This window comes from Bactrocera oleae, chromosome 3, assembly GCF_042242935.1.
Source record: "Bactrocera oleae isolate idBacOlea1 chromosome 3, idBacOlea1, whole genome shotgun sequence".
NCBI lineage: Eukaryota > Metazoa > Arthropoda > Insecta > Diptera > Tephritidae > Bactrocera > Bactrocera oleae.
Window position 1 is genome coordinate 82,879,137 of NC_091537.1, and position 17,857 is coordinate 82,896,993.

General features: G+C 33.1%; 1 protein-coding gene and 1 long non-coding RNA gene across 6 annotated transcripts; one reads left to right on the top strand and one right to left on the bottom strand.

Annotated features, from left to right (window-relative positions):
- Nucleotides 1-429: 429 nt before the first annotated feature.
- LOC106627194 (choline/ethanolamine kinase) lies at nt 430-13,309 on the top strand. Of its 5 annotated transcripts, none has more exons than XM_014247240.3 (10): nt 430-688; nt 1,053-1,135; nt 6,666-6,737; nt 8,777-8,883; nt 8,989-9,193; nt 9,430-9,588; nt 9,679-9,854; nt 11,171-11,350; nt 11,802-12,204; nt 12,908-13,309. In XM_014247240.3, the coding sequence occupies exons 2-10, from the start codon at nt 1,118-1,120 to the stop codon at nt 12,983-12,985; spliced, it is 1,398 nt and encodes a 465-aa protein (XP_014102715.2). In that variant the 5' UTR covers nt 430-688; nt 1,053-1,117; the 3' UTR covers nt 12,986-13,309. The 5 variants fall into 5 exon arrangements, with proteins under 5 accessions (XP_014102715.2, XP_036226484.2, XP_069963149.1 ...); XM_036370591.2 differs by having other exon boundaries at nt 1,058-1,135; XM_070107048.1 differs by lacking the exon at nt 6,666-6,737 and having other exon boundaries at nt 431-688.
- On the bottom strand, nt 4,763-6,351 carry LOC138856318 (uncharacterized). The gene is made up of 3 exons (XR_011395505.1): nt 5,722-6,351; nt 5,528-5,661; nt 4,763-5,470 (listed from the first exon to the last, which is right to left on the bottom strand). It is a non-coding gene; the product is annotated as an uncharacterized lncRNA (long non-coding RNA).
- Nucleotides 13,310-17,857: the final 4,548 nt, after the last annotated feature.

Genomic DNA, 17,857 nt, shown 5'->3' on the forward strand with positions numbered 1-17,857 from the left:
GAAATTAAGAGACACCGTTGGTAGTACCAAAGAGCATAAGCTGTGCGATTTCTTAACTTCTACCTATTTAGCGATCACTCCGCAGCGCAGCCGTGTGCAAAGGTGAGAGCGAAAGTAAAAAAAATTAACAAAAATTATTCGGAGAGTCAAAACGCAAAGGAATTACGTATTTACACAGGTAAAGCGCATTATATACATACATACATGTATTTACGTTGCAGCAATACCAACTCATGATGAAATAGGCATCGCAATTAGCGACTATCTAGTCAATGTCCTCTAGCAAGCGTTAAAAATTGTGCGAAAAAAAACGAGTAAAACCGGAAGATTGAGAATGCTGACGATAAGCAGCAAACTGCGCTAGGAACCAAGATAAGCCAACCAACAACCAATAGTACTCGCATGCCATTTACCAAATGCGCGATACGCCTGGATCCAACAATCAGTTGCTCACGAGCTGTGAACAAAGTGTATTCGCTATATTTTTTAGCTGCGCAAAACAACACTTGAATTGACGTATTTCCAAAATAATACATAACTAAATGTTTAAAGGCAAATTTACAGACAAGAAAAAAAGCAAAACAAAAATCATAAAATTTTGAAGCTAATAAAATAAAAATTTGCGTATAGAAGTGTCAAATAAAGTCAAATAAACTAAAATAATTGCTCATTACATTTTATTGTGTGTGTGAGTGTGTATAAATATTCCTCTATTTTCTATTTCATCGCCCATAAATTGTGCACAGAAACTAGTCGTCTATAAATATATATTGAAAATAAAAATAAAAAAAAAACTTCAAATTAACAACAACAACTTATTATTGCGGCTATAATAGCAGCCTTTTTCCGTGAATTATTAAAATTATACCCACATACAAATAATATACACGCACACAGCTGTTGTGTTCCCAACTCGCTTCGTAAATTACATGCCAAATAACGTTCACAAACAAGTATATTTTAAAACGAAGAAAATATAAATTACTTGCATTGTGTGTTATAAAGGTGATTTGTTGTTTTTGTGTGTGTGTGTTTTTATTTTTTTAATCCAGCGCAGTTACCAAGGTGTCAAACGTAACACTGTATATCACCGGGGAAATAGCAGTGCCAATTCTCAATGTCGAACCTACAAACGGTAAGTGAATTTGTCATAAAAAATAAGAAGAGAAACAAAAAAACATGACAAATATACACACACATGTGTGCATACATAAAAGCGTATGTAAAAAGATTATCGTAAAATCACCTAATCACACAACGGCTAAATAATATTCTAGCTATCTATCGGTTGTTAAAATTCACTTACATATGTACATGTAGTGGTTAGGTGGCAGGTGCGTAATTTGTTTATTTATTTTAAATTTGTTTTCGACCTTTAGACATTGAATTTTCAATGAGTGACGTCGCATGCGTGAAAAGCAAAAACAATTTTTATTTGTTTGCGTGCAGATAATTGGAAAAAATTGCAAAAACATGAAGCGATTTGCATAACATATAAAATTGTAAATTAATAAAATTGCAAATAATTCCACTATTATTAAATAAATAAAATTAAATATTAAAAAATTAAAAATTTGTAATTTCATGTGTTTTATCTAAATTTTTCTAATTAACTGTATGTAATCTAATGAGAATTTCTTACTAATAATTAATTAAATATTATAAATAATTCTATTACTAAAAATAATACAAATTTGTAATTTTATATGCATGTTTAATGCAAGTTTTTCTTATTAACATAGAGTTAAAAAACAATTTTTTAAATAAATAAATTACTAATAAATCATTAAATATTATAAATTATTCTATTATTATTAATAAAAACACAGCAATAAAAATTCGTAATAGTTTTATGTAAATTTTTTGCATATTTGTATCTAAACAATAACACTATTTAAGAAATAAATTACTAAAAAATAATTAGATATTGTAAATAATTTTGCTATTCAGTAACAAAAAGCACAGCCAACAAAAATTGAATTCAATGGTTATATGACGATACAATTTTTTCATGTAACTGTTATTGTAAAAACTTAAAAAGAGATTAAGCTTATTTAAAGCCGAATTAAATATATTACAATAAAAAAACTTAACCTAAAAAAATGTATTACTTAAATATTATACCCTGAATAGAGTATGTTAAGCTTGTCATGAAATCTGTAACAGCCAGAAAGAAACGACGGATATCCATATAATATAAATGTATATATAAGTGTGAGTCTATTTAGCCATGTCCGATCTAAACAATTAGAATTATCGGAGTTTGTAACGTTGCCTTTGACAATAGTCAATCCAAATTTTGTGTTAAAAAAGTTTCTACACAAGAATGATTTTGATCGGTTATCAGTTTTTATGGCAGCCTATAGTGGTCCAATACCGGCGATTCCAACATATGAACAAAAGAGGGCGTGTGCAAAATAGCAGATCGATATCTCAAAAACTGAGGGACTTCTTTGCATATGTGTGGACGGGCGGACAGACGAACATGGCTAAATCGACTTAGCTCGTCAAGCGATATTTATATATGTAACTATATACTTTATAGAGTCTCCGGGGTTTCCTTCTGTGTGTTACAAATTTCGTGGCTAACTTAATATAGCCTGTTCGGGATATAATTAGGGTATTAAGTTGAGAATTTATTAATCAAAAGATTACGAAACTCAAACATACATATTATATGTTCTCTGAGCGTATGCAGAATACTTTGCATGATAACTTTGCTGGAATATTTCCAGAACTTTTATGTTTATTGTTGGAGTGGATTTTACTCATACGTTCACTTACAGATCTACTATTATTGAAAGTATATAAAATTAAGAAAATATTGTAGAATAGTGTAAATACAATAATCTTGAGAACTTGTATATTAAGTAAAATAAACGCAAGTTTTGGTTTACTGCTTGTTCTAAAATCATTTACTTCTTCTAAATATTTTGTTATCAGTCTGGCCTAACCTAACTTTGTGATAAGCTTTTTATGAGTTCTAATTTTTCTTTTCCTATATGAATGAACTCTAATCTAGTGTTGAGCAGTTAAATTTCCGCAACCGGTAGTACAAAAGTGCATGCATAGAGGCGCCATATTATAGTTATATACTTGGTCATATCAATAAGTTCATTGAGATTAGCCATTTCATATTTAGAAGAAGTGCTCGTGTTCCCTTAAAACTTTAGCTCCCAACAGCATTTAAGCTTGTATGGAAAACTTTTTCACTTAACGAGATATCTTTACGAAATTTAGCATGGGTTATAGTCTGAGTCAATGGTGCAATCTTACAAAAAATTGTTCAGATCGGATGAATATAGCATATAACTGCCATACAAACTGAACGATCGGTATCAAGTGCTTGTAAGGAATATTTTGTGTTTGTGAAGGGTATTTATTATAGCTTCAGTGCAAACGAAGCTAAAGTTTTTTTCTTGTTTTTTAATTACTAATTAAATTCATAAATATGTAAGAAGTTTACACTCAACTAGAACTCTTACAGTTGGCCAGTAGAATGCCAGTTATCTCGAGTTCATTAACAGTTTTATGTGTTGAAACTGTTTATCTATAGGAAACGAATTTTTTATTGTAAGCAACAATAGAGTAAATCGTTAATTAATTTTTAGTTTTGGTTCGCAAATTCTTAATTGTTTATCTTGTGATCTTATCAAAAAAAAAGCTCTTGAAACACTCCTCGTGATAAATTGACGTACACCTCCAGCAACTGGTATGAAATTAGATTTAGTGTACGGCCTTCTGCGATGTAATATTTTAAGTGGTTTGAGCGTCGTTGGAAAAAATGGAAAAATACTGTGAGATCGGATAACGAATGCGCGTGGGGTTGATGAGTTTACAGTCATGTTAAGAAGCTGATTATTTTGATGTTTACATAAATATTTCTATCTATGAAGCCATGAGAGGTCAACTGAAATAAGAAACTATAAAAAATTTAGCAGATACTTACTTTGTAGAGATTAAAAAGTCAGAATTAATTTCGAATTGTTGATTAAACTCAAATTTGATTCGAAGCACATCTTTATTTACGAGATCTCGTAGCTAAATTTGGAATTTGCGATGATCTTTTATGTTTTGAAGCTGAAACATGGTACAGAAAATAAGTACGCCTCAAATCCGGGTTAGTCTAAATCAGAAGATTGCTTACTTCGCTATTCTAGCATTTAATATTCCAAGTATGATTTTTTCTCGCTTGGTCAAGTTTTTTCATCATGAAGATATACGATAAACCGGGAAATGCTGAAAAATGCTTCAGGTGGATTTTGTTTTGAAGCTGATTTATAAAGCTTATTCGAAGGCATCTCTATTTCAAATGACTAGTTTCATAAAAAATGTCTTGATCTGCCCAAAATATTGCTTGGCAACGCGGTACCTCTATTTCATTTATGGAAATGGACAGTCTAGGTTCATAACGCTTCACAAAATGCCAAATGCAATCAAATAAAGAAGATTTTCTGGGAAACATGTTATCTTATATTTGAGTTTTTTTTTTTCTTAAGGCTTCGTTAGTGAATTATCGCACCATTTGGTGTTGTGACACTCTCAAGATTTGATTACTTTGTGCCCCTGAGCGGCATATATATTGTAATATGGATCGGAGGTGCTCCTGAAGATCGGCTACGTGATAAAGCAAATACGATTTTTCAAAATGAATCATCGTTTAGTAAAGAAATTATGTAAATATAGATTTTTTACTTATTTATTAAATAAAATGTCTCTTCGAAAAAAAAAATCATAGAAAAACGAGTTTTTTCTGGCTTCCACTACCAAACTCTTAAACCGTTTTTGTTTTCGAAAAGAAATGTCATGTTGTTCTCATTTATTCGCATAGTAAGGCATAAAGAAAATATTATACACTGTCATATATATGTATGTAGAAATAATTAATTATCAAGTGCATATGGTTAAATTCTGGTTAGGCTATTGATAGTCTCACGCTTATTTACATCAATGATTGACGTTACACGACACATGACACATCCGGCTAACATAATAACTTGTAAACAAATATTTGAGAACTGAAAACCTGTATACTACATACATATGTATATATGTATTTATATATATGTATGTACTTAATAGCCAGAAGCTGTTACGAATTATATTACATTGGATCAAAAATGACACGGACTGACAAAATTAAAAAAATATAAATATAAAAGTATATATATTTTCACATATTTTAATACAAATATTTATTATCGAAATAAAAGTAGGCTCCTTTTGACACAATACAAGCAGGTCAATGCTTAATCCAATTTTCCATACACTTGTTATAAGCCTCGGCTAGGATGGTCTTCAGTGCCTTCAGCGAATTTTTGATTTTTTGGTTTCGGCTTAATTTTAAAGCGTCATTCGCTAGATTGTTGGACAGCTTCGAGAACATATTCATAAACCTACGTCACATCACCAGTAATGATAAGTTTGATAAAGCTATTCTATTATGTCCTCTCTGGACCACCTTGTGCTCCTGATGAAGTTCATGAATACATCTGCTGGCACGTCGCGAATTTGACAATTAACATACCTGTTAGTACTCCTACCTTTGTTCTTATGTCATTCCTTTTGAATTTTAATAGTCGGCATGTGCGCCCGTATTCAGTTCATGCCACGATTGCCCGCTTGTTGAGCAAGTTACCGATTGACGCCACCGAGACACAGCTATATGTATTTATAACAAGCTTACCGATTAAATATCTACAAGCAGCCAGAAACATATACCATAAATTCCCGCTCTTTCGGAGTCGAATTGCCGGGTGGTGCCTGCTCTGGCTAGTTCATCTGCCTCACAGCTACCAGGAATACCACAATGTGCTGGACCCATAGCCACCACTGCAGGTTTACCGTAAATTGGATGTTAGATTCACTAAGAGATCAAAGCATTATATTTTCAATGAAACCCCAAGATAATTTAATGATTTCAAGGCCACTTGTCTATCAGACAAACAGCTGGTTGTACTTCTCTAATAAAATCGATACTAATTTTTATCGCTTCGGCTAACGCGCGTAGTTTAAATGGATCCGGGTCAATTTTTATTGCTGGTATTAATTTAACTATTCGATAATTCGTTATGAATTCGCCTTGCTCGTTTGCTAAAAGTTATACTTGGTCTAAAGTGCTTTCTTGCTTTTGCTAACGAAACTGCGGGGAAAATTTTCCATTGATTCAATCACCTGGCATGCGTTAGCTTATAGAATTGATTATAATAAATACCGTAAAGTCTCTAAGTTTTTATTAATTAGAATTGTTATCTCTCTTTGTTAACGGTAAATATTTGCAATAGTATTAGCATTGAAATCAATTATTAATAACAATAAAGTTGATTGCAATTCAAATAACTTAATTATTTACTATATAGGTATGTATTAATAATATGTGTTAATAGTAAATATTTATTCTATATAAACATAAATTTATAATTATGTTTATATTATAAAAAGAAAATAATCGCATTACTTTGAATGCTGGCAATAAGAATTGTTGTCAAAAAATTAAACATATATGTGATATATGTATGCATGTATGTATTGTATATATAATATATGTGATATATGTATGTATATACAAGTTGATATGCACATATATATTTTTTAAGAAAAATATAAATTTTAATCAGTTTAGATACTTTCAATAACTGCATATGTCTTATTTTATTCTTCTCAAGCGTCTACATATCGAATGTGAGAAGCTCCGATCCTACTATACCTGTCTGCATACCGGAAATATCGGTAAATCTGTAAGATATCTTTATGCAAATAAGTGGGTATCTTTACTTGATAATAATGTAGTCTAGGCTAATACTAAAAAATGTTGAAATTAGTGCATATAGCCTCCTAATCTCCATATACCTTATATAACGCTTTTCGCACTTCTGATTGATTGTAATCCACTCACAATTCAACCAAATAACTAATGCTGAATTCATGTGCAAACCTTTTTTAACATCTGAAAATATTTCAGCGCCTTTGATACCAAAGCCGAGAGTTAGACTCCACCCAAACTTTGCCATTCCTTACTTTTTTTTTTGTTATGAGTATAGAATTATCCAAGGTTAAAAAGGAACTGTATTGGATTTGAGTCCATGATCAATATCTACTGGTATTACAGTATAAAAATGACTGAGTGCGGGCTCATTTATTTTCTAGAAGTTTTGGAAGAAGTAAGATGACTAAGATTGAAGGAAAATAAAGATTTGAAGAAATAAAGATAAAGAATAATCAAAATTTTATAAATTCAATAACAATAACGGACGTTATCCAAATATTGGATTAAGTGCCTAACTGATATTCGTGAATTCTATAAATTCCTGCATAAGCTTAAAACTTTTCTCGCAAAGTAAAAGATTCGCCAGATTTTTGCTAATACTAATTACTGTTGTACAATACATATAGGCTAACAGGCGAAGCTCTATCGAAGCGAACTCCAACTTTCGGGTCTCAAAGCTACAAGTTCTGAATAAATTTAGAATACTTTCGCAAAGTAAAAGCTTCGACAGATTTTTTTAATGATTATTACTGTTTTATATGCTTTTAGATTAAGCTAACTTCAACAGACATACAGGTCTGAAAGCTTTAACATTAATTGCTGCTAGGCGGGAACGGACTGATTGACGAGCTTGCTCGCTCTGCAGTTACTTTCGTAAGCCTGAACCCCATACCATAAAGGAGCTGCTTCGGTGGAGGAAAGAGTGGGTAGAGCAAGAAATTGACGACAATTTATAGGCTTATCCACCATGGCAAAGTTGTTAATGGCTGGTTACAACCTCACTAGAATCAAAAAGTATAATTAACCTCCTCAGAGACAAATTCCGAATGCTCGTAGTATTTTACATATGGCAATGAAGGTTCAAGCAGCACCTATTCAACATGCGGATAGCCTTAGGTGACCATATTAGTCCCGGAAAAATCCGGGACAGTTTTTTTAGTCATCGATTTTGTCCATATTATAATTCACTGAAATCGCGACACATAATAGGTGAGAGAGCAACACAATTCCCGTGATGGCCGGGACGCCTAACTCGGAATCCGAACTGTCCCGGCCAAGCTAAATCAGCTAAATATAGCCTCTTGTGCTAATCTGATTCTAGACTGCACAACATCTGAATATATAAGTATATATCTGAATAGGGGTCACATCGCCCCAACGCCGCTCAGTAGGATCCTTGAATTCATCAGAGTGTTGGGCCTATGTGACAAAGGGGAGGGCACAATAGACCTTAGCTCGCAGTGCAAGTCTCAATTTATTTCTATCTAACTATCAATTGCTGATATTCTCAGAGAAATTTAAGATGGATATCAAAAAGAAACAGAGTAAGCGAGGTTTTTCGAAGTAATATATCTGTGCTGAAAGCTTTAATGGAGAGCATATTATTCAGATCTGTTTGGATAACTGTTAATGGTAATTTTTAAGAAAATATGCCAGAAAATGGTTTTAGAGATCCTGAAGATGCTGCGATTTCCATCACGTTATATTCGAATAAATTTTAACATCTATAAGGAGCGTTTAACCCTGAAATTACAAACCTTGTTTCTGACAGTCTTTATAAGAATGTTTCTTGATATAAGTAACCCAAAACTTCTATAGCAGTTTCCCAACAACCGCTATACTAGTTAACTAACGAGTTTGCATATATCTATTAATAATTTACCACCTAATATAGAATTTTCTTTATCTCTAACCAAATGCCGTCATTCGCCATAATTCCACTAAACATTTTTGAGTGATAAGGTAATTAATACGTACATTGTTTTTTAATATATATACATTTAATTGCAGGCTTCTCTAGAAGAAATTCGCGAATTTGCTTCGCGCCTGTGTCGCGACTACTTGACTGGCCGCTGGAAAACGATCAGCCCGGCTGATATCATTGTCAAAAAGATTAAGTGAGTTTATAAAATTTAAGTCCAAATTATGGTTATTAAGTATGCATACGTATACTTTAATCTTTATGAAAGCGATAAATCTAAAAAAAATCCCCAATTCTACAGTGGCGGCTTGTCGAACTTTCTGTATTATGTAAGTTTACCGACGACTGACAATAACTCACAGTTTATCACACAAAATTCCACAGCACCACAAGGCAGTGAGGACTATCTTCGATTAAACGGTGATAGTAGCGACTTCTTAACCAGTGAAAACAATAATGAGGAACCTTTAGTGGTTCGACGAAAGTCGAATAGTGAACCAAATGAGGTAAGTAATTTTGCTTGATCTCTTATAATCAGTGTTTCCTTAGAGAGATTGCTAGAAATTTAGTGAGTAATAAAAGCGATTGGCACGAGTAAGACCTTACAGAACCGTGTATAGCTTCTCAGCTTGTATTGGTATAAAATATATCAAGAAACATCTGGTATACCGCAATTTTCGACCACTATCAAAGCTTTCAAAAAGGCACTCAATTTTTCGAAATAATTCAAATTTCGTTATAGGTTTTACTGCGCATATATGGCGAGGTACATGGCGAGGAGGATGATGCTTTGGGTGGCATTATCACCGAATCCGTTGTCTTCGCATTACTGAGCGAAAGGAATTTCGGTCCAAAATTATATGGCATATTCCCTGGCGGCCGTCTCGAGCAATACTTAAATGTAAGTTAATCTGGAAATCTGCTAATAGTTTGTATTGAAACTATTTCAAAATAAAATATATATTTTTTATAATATTTTTGACATCTACAGGCTCGCGCTCTACTTACATGCGAATTAGCGATACCGAAAATTTCAAAGAAAATTGCCGAGAAAATGGCCGAAATACACACCTTAGATATACCAATGTCAAAAGAGCCAGAATGGCTCTGGAATTGCATTGACCGTTGGCTCAAAACGTTAACTGGCATTTTGTCACGAACAGACTGGTGAGTAACATAGAACAATGTATATGAAAACAGTAGTTTAACTTTAGCGAGCGCGAACTATTAGTTTAAAAATCTGTGATTAATCGTAATAGATTCTCAAGCTACGGTAAAAATAGTACTCTCAATTTTTTATTGCTATAAAAAACGTACAACCTCTTAGCGGGTTCTCTTATGCGTTCTTATCATACGCATTGACAGCGTCGTCAGCGGTAATGAACGTTAAATCAAGTATTTATGAAAATTCTTCGTAGTTACGTGATTAAAGTTTGTAGAAGACTGTGCAATGCCTAGTCAAACCAATTAAGTCTAACCAGAAGAAGCAAGAAAAATAAATAATATATTATTTTTTTATTAATATTAAGGTGTTTTTAACATATAGCCTTCTTAGTACCTGATGGCTGAGATTTTTACTAGGTTAAGATGAATGAGAATCTCAGCGCTAGAGGAAAATACAAATTTAACATTTTTAGTCTCTTTTGAAGAAAAATTTCGAAAACAAAAGTGAATAGGAAGTGAAGATATAAGAAATATATGAGGAGAATAAGTAACCATCCTCTTTCTCATGACCTAATTTTAAAGCTAACCTCAAACATTTATAGTAAATATTTTCATTACAGCATTTTGTTGGATTTTTAGGCTCATTCAAGTAAAAAGAAAAATTTCAAAATTTTTATTAAGGTTTTAAAAAAGCTTTTTGAAAAAATATGCCACATTTTATATAAATGATAGGTGAGAGCTCACGTCCAAATATGTCTCCATAAGCCGAATAAAATCATATGAGGATGTTTTATCATCACTTTTCTATACCTTGGGAAGAAGTAAACGTCGGAGACCCTATAAAATATAGGTATATGTATATAAATGATCAGCGTGGCGAGCTGAGTCGATTTAGGCATGTCCGTTTATCCGTCCATCTGTATATATACGTAAATTGGTCTCTCAGTTTTTGAGATATCGATCTGAAACTTTGCACCTCTCCTCCCCAAGAAACTGCTTATTTATCGGAATCACTTATACTGGACCACTATAGCATATAGCTCCTCCCTAAGTCCTTGTGTGGAAAACTTTTTTATTTGTCAAGATATCTTCACGAAATTTGGCATGGATTATTTTCCAAGAGAACGCAAGAAACTTCGAACAAATGGTTCATATCTATAGCATATAGCTGCCAAACAAACTGACCGATCAAAATCAAGTTCTTGCGTGAAAACTTTTTTTATTTGTGAAGGGTATTATAGCTTTGGTGCAGCCGAAGTTTTTGTTTTTTTTCTTGCTTTTTACATATTAATAATAATTTTCTTATTTTAATTTCAAAGGGGTGATAAAACACCATTGGTGGATGTGGTGCGCAATTTCGATTTCCGCAAAGAAAAGGCCTGGCTGCAATCTGTCATCAATGAGGGCAACTACAAAGTTGTTTTCTGTCACAATGATATGCAAGAGGGCAACATACTTTACTCCAATTCTAGCAACAGCGATAAGACAAGTGGAGCGAGGTTAGTACTAGATATATGTACATTAGGGTAGGTAAAAAAGAACTATTATTTTTTTCTTTATACTCTGAACAATTGGTTAGTAGATATCTCAAAAAAATTAACTCCAATTAGAAGCTCTTAATATTATATTAGTTAGAAGTCCTCCATTTTCCAGTTTTCTATTGTTTCTCTATTATTGTAAAGATGAATTTATATCTCAGTATTTACCATTTGAAAACCTATCTCGTCTTTTAAGTTTGCAGGAAATTGAATTCTCTACAAAAATGGTCTAGCAACCAATTTTTCAAAGCATAAAGTGAAGATATAATAAATTTTTTGACACACCCTAGTATATATATAATATAATATATTTTATGTATATATATATTTAATTTTTCTATGCAAACAAGTTGTTTATATGAAATATCACAATTTTCTTCTATTATTTTGTAAACAACGCAACAATGTTTAGTGACTGTCCGATAAGCGCTGAAGATGAGCTACAAATCCCGTACACACAAATCCGTAATGACGATGAATCAGATTTACAAATTATAGACTTCGAATATTGCGCTTACAATTATCGCGGTTTCGATCTTGCCAATCATTTTATAGAATGGACCTTCGACTATAGTAACCCAGCGTCGCCGTATTATTACCACCTCAAACAACATTATCCCACCACAGAACAACGTCAGCGCTTCTATAGCTCATATCTCCGTAAGTTGCATGAGGATTCGCCGGGTTATACGCCGACAGCGCGGGAATTCAGTGAAATGGATGCTGAAGTGCGTGTCTTTTCCATGTTTTCACATCTCTTCTGGAGTGTATGGAGTGCGGTGATGACGCTGGCCACCATCGAGTTCGGTTACTGGGTGAGTGTGGTGAATATGCCTGTGTGAACATGAATAAGGGGGTTAGGTTAGTTTGCAGACCTTGGAAAAGCTTAATTTTGACAATTTATTTTGGAAAAAAGGAAAAGGCAATGGAATATATTGTATATTGACATCGGAATCATACTTTTTAGGCCACTAAAAATAAAAAGGAGTATGAAACAAGAAAAACTGTTAACTTCGGCTGTACCGAAGCTATATATCCTGCCAAATTTGGTGAAGATATCTTGTCAAAAAAACAAAAGTTTGACATATAAGGATTGATTTTGATCCGTCACTTAGTATGGCTGCTATATCTTTAACTGGTTCGATCTTAAAAATTTATTCCAAGATTATAGTGTTTCCATGAGTAACAAGCATGGTAAAGTTTCGTGAAGATAACTTATCAAATAAAAAACTTTTCGTTATAAGAACTTGATTTTGATCATTCAGTTTGTATGACAGCTATATGCTATAGTGGTTCGATATCGTCGATTACAACAAATGAGCAGCTATTCGTGGAGCAAAGGGTGTTTGTAAAATTTCAGCATGATATTTTAAAAATTTAAGGACCATTTTGCATATATACAGATAGATGGACATGGCTATATCGACTGAGCTCGTAATAATATCCGAATTGGTCTAAGCCCTTAAGCAAAAAAATTATAGTTTCAAAATTAAAATATTTGTTTTCTTTATCTTACAGGAGTACGGCGTCGCGCGTATACGTGAATATCAGCTACTGAAAGAAACTTATGAGCGTGAGAACGCCAAGAAATCGTGATAATTGTTCAGTTTTAAGTTTTACATATTCTTTGTTTGTCAAGTAGCGCTCAGTTCGAGTATAAGACATAACTCTAAGTGGTGTTGTGGCGCCTTTTGTGCTGTTATTCGCTTGAATTGTACTTACGAATTTAGATATCGGTACTAATTGTGACTAAATTTTTAATGCATATATATTTTTTTAAGCGAAAACATGGTTATAAATGACATATATATGTATATTTTTCTAAGTCAAAACATACACACATACATTCATGCATACATGAACAGAATTTCCTTATACATTTACAAAAATACAAATAAACAAATTATAAGTATACAGAAATTAACCGATTTTTATTATTTTAGTTAGTACCTAAATATAGGTATACAGGTTGGTGCATCTGTCATTAGAACACATGCAAAGTTACAAGTCATTCTGTCAATTATTTCTTTGTTTACAAGCCATTTGAAATTGACGTGTCAGAGTATTTTTTTAATATGGCAGAAATTGAACATCACGCAGTGATTAGATTCTTTGCTTTGAAAGGTTTAAAAGCAAAGGAAATTTATAAACAATTATTAGAAGTGTATAAGAAGTCCTCACCTTTAAAACGCACCGTTGAATTTTCGGCTGGTGAATTCAAACGTTGCCGTGCTAAACTTGTAGACGATCCACACGAAGAACGACCAAAAATCGCAACCACAACAGAAATCATTGAGCAAGTTCATAATATTGTTAGTGAAGATCCAAGTTTGACTAAGCGTGAAATTGCTAATGGTAGTTCAGCTCCAAAGCAGGTGAAGTCACAAAGATCAGCAAAAAAGGTTATGGCATTAGTTTTTTTGGAGTGCAAAAGGAATTTTAGTTTGCAGCACAAAAAAAATTATTTTTCACCAAGACAATGCACCTGCTCACAAAGGAGTTTTAACAATGACAAAATTAAACGAATTAAAGTACGAATTCCTTGAGCATATGGCGTATTCACCTGATTTGGCACCCAGCGACTATTAACTCTTCAGAAACCTGAAACAATTCCTTTAAGGAAAATGTTTTTCGTCAAATGAGAAAGCTATTACAGCCGCAGACGGGTATTTTGCAAAGCTTCCAGAAATTAATATAGGGATGCCATAAAATTATTGGAGGATCATTGGAATAAGTGTATTGAAATTAAGGGAGATTATATTGAATCAAAAAAATATATTTTGTATCAAAAACAGTATTGTTTTCATTTTGAGCGCAGAAACTGTTCAACCAATCTGTATAAGCACAGGTACATATTTATATACAATACATACATTGTCATATTGATTTAGTAATCACAGACTTCTTAAGTGCTTCGTTTTCCGGGTTAGTTATAGAGTCACCAAATGTAGTTGATTGCTGATAACGCAACCGGCGGAGGCATGCCACAGCATATATTTACACATCTATGTATATATATACAATAGATACATATATACTTATGGTACGTTTATTATAGTGGCTCAACAAATTTTTAATATTTCTATGTGCATATTTATCACGCGAATTTTATAGGTTGCCAATTTTTTTAAAGTCTAACTAATTGAAACTGATTAGATAAGGGAAAATGGTATAGGCACAGATACTCAATATACTCAGATGCATATGCTTGTGCATATGTAAGCCTAGCATTAAAGATAGGGGAGAAGAAAATACCTTAACTTCGGTTGCACCGAAGCTATAATACCCTTCACAAATACAAAAGACTCCTTACAAGAACTTTGATGAATTTGAAGATATCTCGTTAAATCAAAAAGTTTTCCAGACAAGCACTTGATTCCGATCGTTCAGTTTCTATGGCAGCCATATGCTATAGTGGTCCGATATCGGCCGTTGTGTGGTATGGTTCATATTAAGCTCTACAGATAATGGTTACATAAGTAGAAACCGCAGTTTTTTTCGATTAAAGCAGACACTCGTCAGAAAATTAAATCCGATTTGTAACCAACATTATTTTACTAAGAGTTATAACTAAGTATATTCAAGAGATGGCGTATCTTGTTTAAATTCCATTGTTCCAATATTTCGAACATGCGTTGGAAATCTACTGTCCTTGTGCATCTTCTTTAGTGTATCTTTTTCCAAGCGCAAACAACTACAATTTTCCAATCAAATATGTCGAATTTTGTGCCCGAAAAAATGTTTTTGGTGACAATTCTTCTTCATTACTTTAAAAGGAAGAAAACCACAGCCGAAAGTCATTGTATTTTGGTGGAAATTTATGGTGAACAAACTTTAGCTAAGTGATCGTGCCAAAAAGCGAAAAAAGTTTGAAGATAAGGAACATTAGGTGTTACTCGATGAAGATCGTTGCCAAACATAAGAAGAGCTCTCAACATCTTTTGAAGTCACTCAAGCAATCATTTTAAAACGTTTGAAAGCAGCCGGATACATTCGAAAGCAAAGAAATTCGGTGACATATGAACAGAAGCCAAGAGAGAGACGCTGAAAGACGATTTTGCATTTATGAAATGTTGCTAGAACGCTACTAAAAGAAATCATTGCTGCATCGGATTATGACTGGTGATGAAAAATTTACCTATTACGATAACCTCAAATGCAAAGAATCATCTTTGCCAATCAGCCAAATCAACAGCAAAGCCGAATATAAATTACACCTAGGTAATGCTCTTTATTTGATGGGATCAGATGACCGTGCTGAGTTATGAGCTTCCGGTTGAAATCATTAATGCAGAGCGCTAATGATAACAAGATTTCATCAAATTGAAGTGAGCCTTTGCCAAAAAACGCCCTGTAGGACTACAAAGCTTTTTTTTGTAACTGCGCAAATATACAAAAAGCGATAAATACAAGCAAAGTTGCTGCAACGATGAAAAGACAAAGGCCCGAGTAATGATGCTTTGCGTGGTGGTCAGCTATTAGACTAACTTAATTTGCAAAGTTCTTCTCCTTAAATAATATTCTAAACAATATTTCAATACCGCTAAATACATAATTTCATTTTGTATTATTGCATATAAGCTATGTACATTTAACAGTTCATAAAAGCAGAATAACCCAAGTACCTACTTAACGCTATTGCTCCTGGTTTTATATAATGTAGTTATTTAGAAAAAGAGAAATACAAAAAAGGAAAAAACGTTAACTTCGGTTGCACCGAAGCTATAATACCCTTCACAGATACAAAGGTTCCTTACAATAACTTGATTCAGATCTAATTTCGTGAATCGGCAATAAAAAATAAAAAAATTTTCCATGCAGGCACTTTACTCCGATCGTTCAGTTTATATGATAGCTGTATGACATAGCAATCCGATCTAAACAGTTTTTTCGGAGATTATATTCTTGCCAAATTTCGTTAAGATACCTCGTCAAATGAAAAAGTTTTCCATACATGCACTTGATTCCGATCGGTCAGTCTGTATAGCAGCTATATGCTATAGTCATCCGATCTATACAATTTCTTCGGAGATTCCATTGTTGCCTTAAATAATAATCCATGCCATGTTTCGGAAAGATACCGCGTCAAATGAAAGAGTTTTCCATACAAGCACTTGATTCCGATCGATCTAAACAATTTCTTCGGGAATTACATTGTTACCTCAGAAAATAACTCATGAAAAATTTCGTGAAGATATTACGTCAAATAAAAAAGTTTCCCATACAAGGACTTGCTTCCGATTGTTCAGTTTGTATGGCAACTATATACTATAAGAGGGTCCGATATCGGCCGTTCCGACAAATGAGCAGCTTCTTAGTGAGAAAAGGGCAAGTACAAAATATCAGATCTATAGCTTAAAAACTGAGAGACTAATTTGCATATATACAGACGAACGGACGGACGGACAGACGGACATGACTAAATCAACTCAGCTCATCATGCTGATCATTTATATATATATTTTATAGGGTCTCCGACGTTTCCTTCTGGGTGTTACAAACTTCGTGGCAAACTTAATATACCCTGTTCAGGGTATAGCAATGGGATTGCCGCATTGCAATAGGCTGCTTACATATTAAGCTTAGTACATCTTAAATAAGCTGAAGCATATGTATACAATGCAAGCGCAATCTAACAAATATGTATCTATCTACACAATGCAAATACAATTATTAACTGCATTGAGGTGAATGATTTCTAATGGTTGTCCTTGAATATTTTGGGCAAATAAATTAAGAATAATAAATAGCAAAAAATATATAAGAGCATATGGCCGTAGAATGCAGTTGTTCTCAATCGGTGAGGCAGCAGCGCGGAATTTTCGATTAAAAACTAGGCAATAAGTTTCCATAATGACAATGCTCTGCTCATATTGCAAGAGCTGTTAAAAACTATTTGAAAAACAGCAGCTGGTAAGTTGTGCTTTACCAGCCTTGTAACCCAGACCTTGCCCCTTCTGACTATCATTTTTTTCGGTTAATACAGAATGCGCTAACTAGAATACGGTTCACGTAATAACAAAGTATCAAAAATTTACTTCATTCATTATTGAACGCCAAGTCGGCGCAGTTCTTTTGGAATGCAATTCACAAATTGCCAAAAGGATGAGGGATGTACATATCCAGTAATACGATTTGTATATCTAATCTCAAATCTCCTATATATATTTAATAAAATAACACTTCATTCGAGAGTTTAACAAGTTTGCCCTTTTTTATATTATCTTCTCTCTTAATATCACTCAATCCCTATTTTATTTATAATTTCTTACTTCAATCAATAGCAACTTAAAAAATAATTCCAATAATATTTGATGTGTTCTTCATAAGTGTTAAATAGTGTAAATAGTTTAGTCAAGAAATACAACTTTCAAAAGACAGATAAAGAAAAAATGCAGGAAAGTTATTCGCGACGTAATTTCTTTTTATGGTTGAATACCCGTTCCCCTAAGGAATCACATTATTAGA

Bases quoted from the DNA above. Each gene is read 5' to 3' on its own strand.
- LOC106627194 (XM_014247240.3), top strand. The intron at 8,884-8,988 runs GTGAGTTTATAA...CCAATTCTACAG, and splicing joins ATCATTGTCAAAAAGATTAA to TGGCGGCTTGTCGAACTTTC. The intron at 12,205-12,907 runs GTGAGTGTGGTG...TTTATCTTACAG, and splicing joins CCATCGAGTTCGGTTACTGG to GAGTACGGCGTCGCGCGTAT.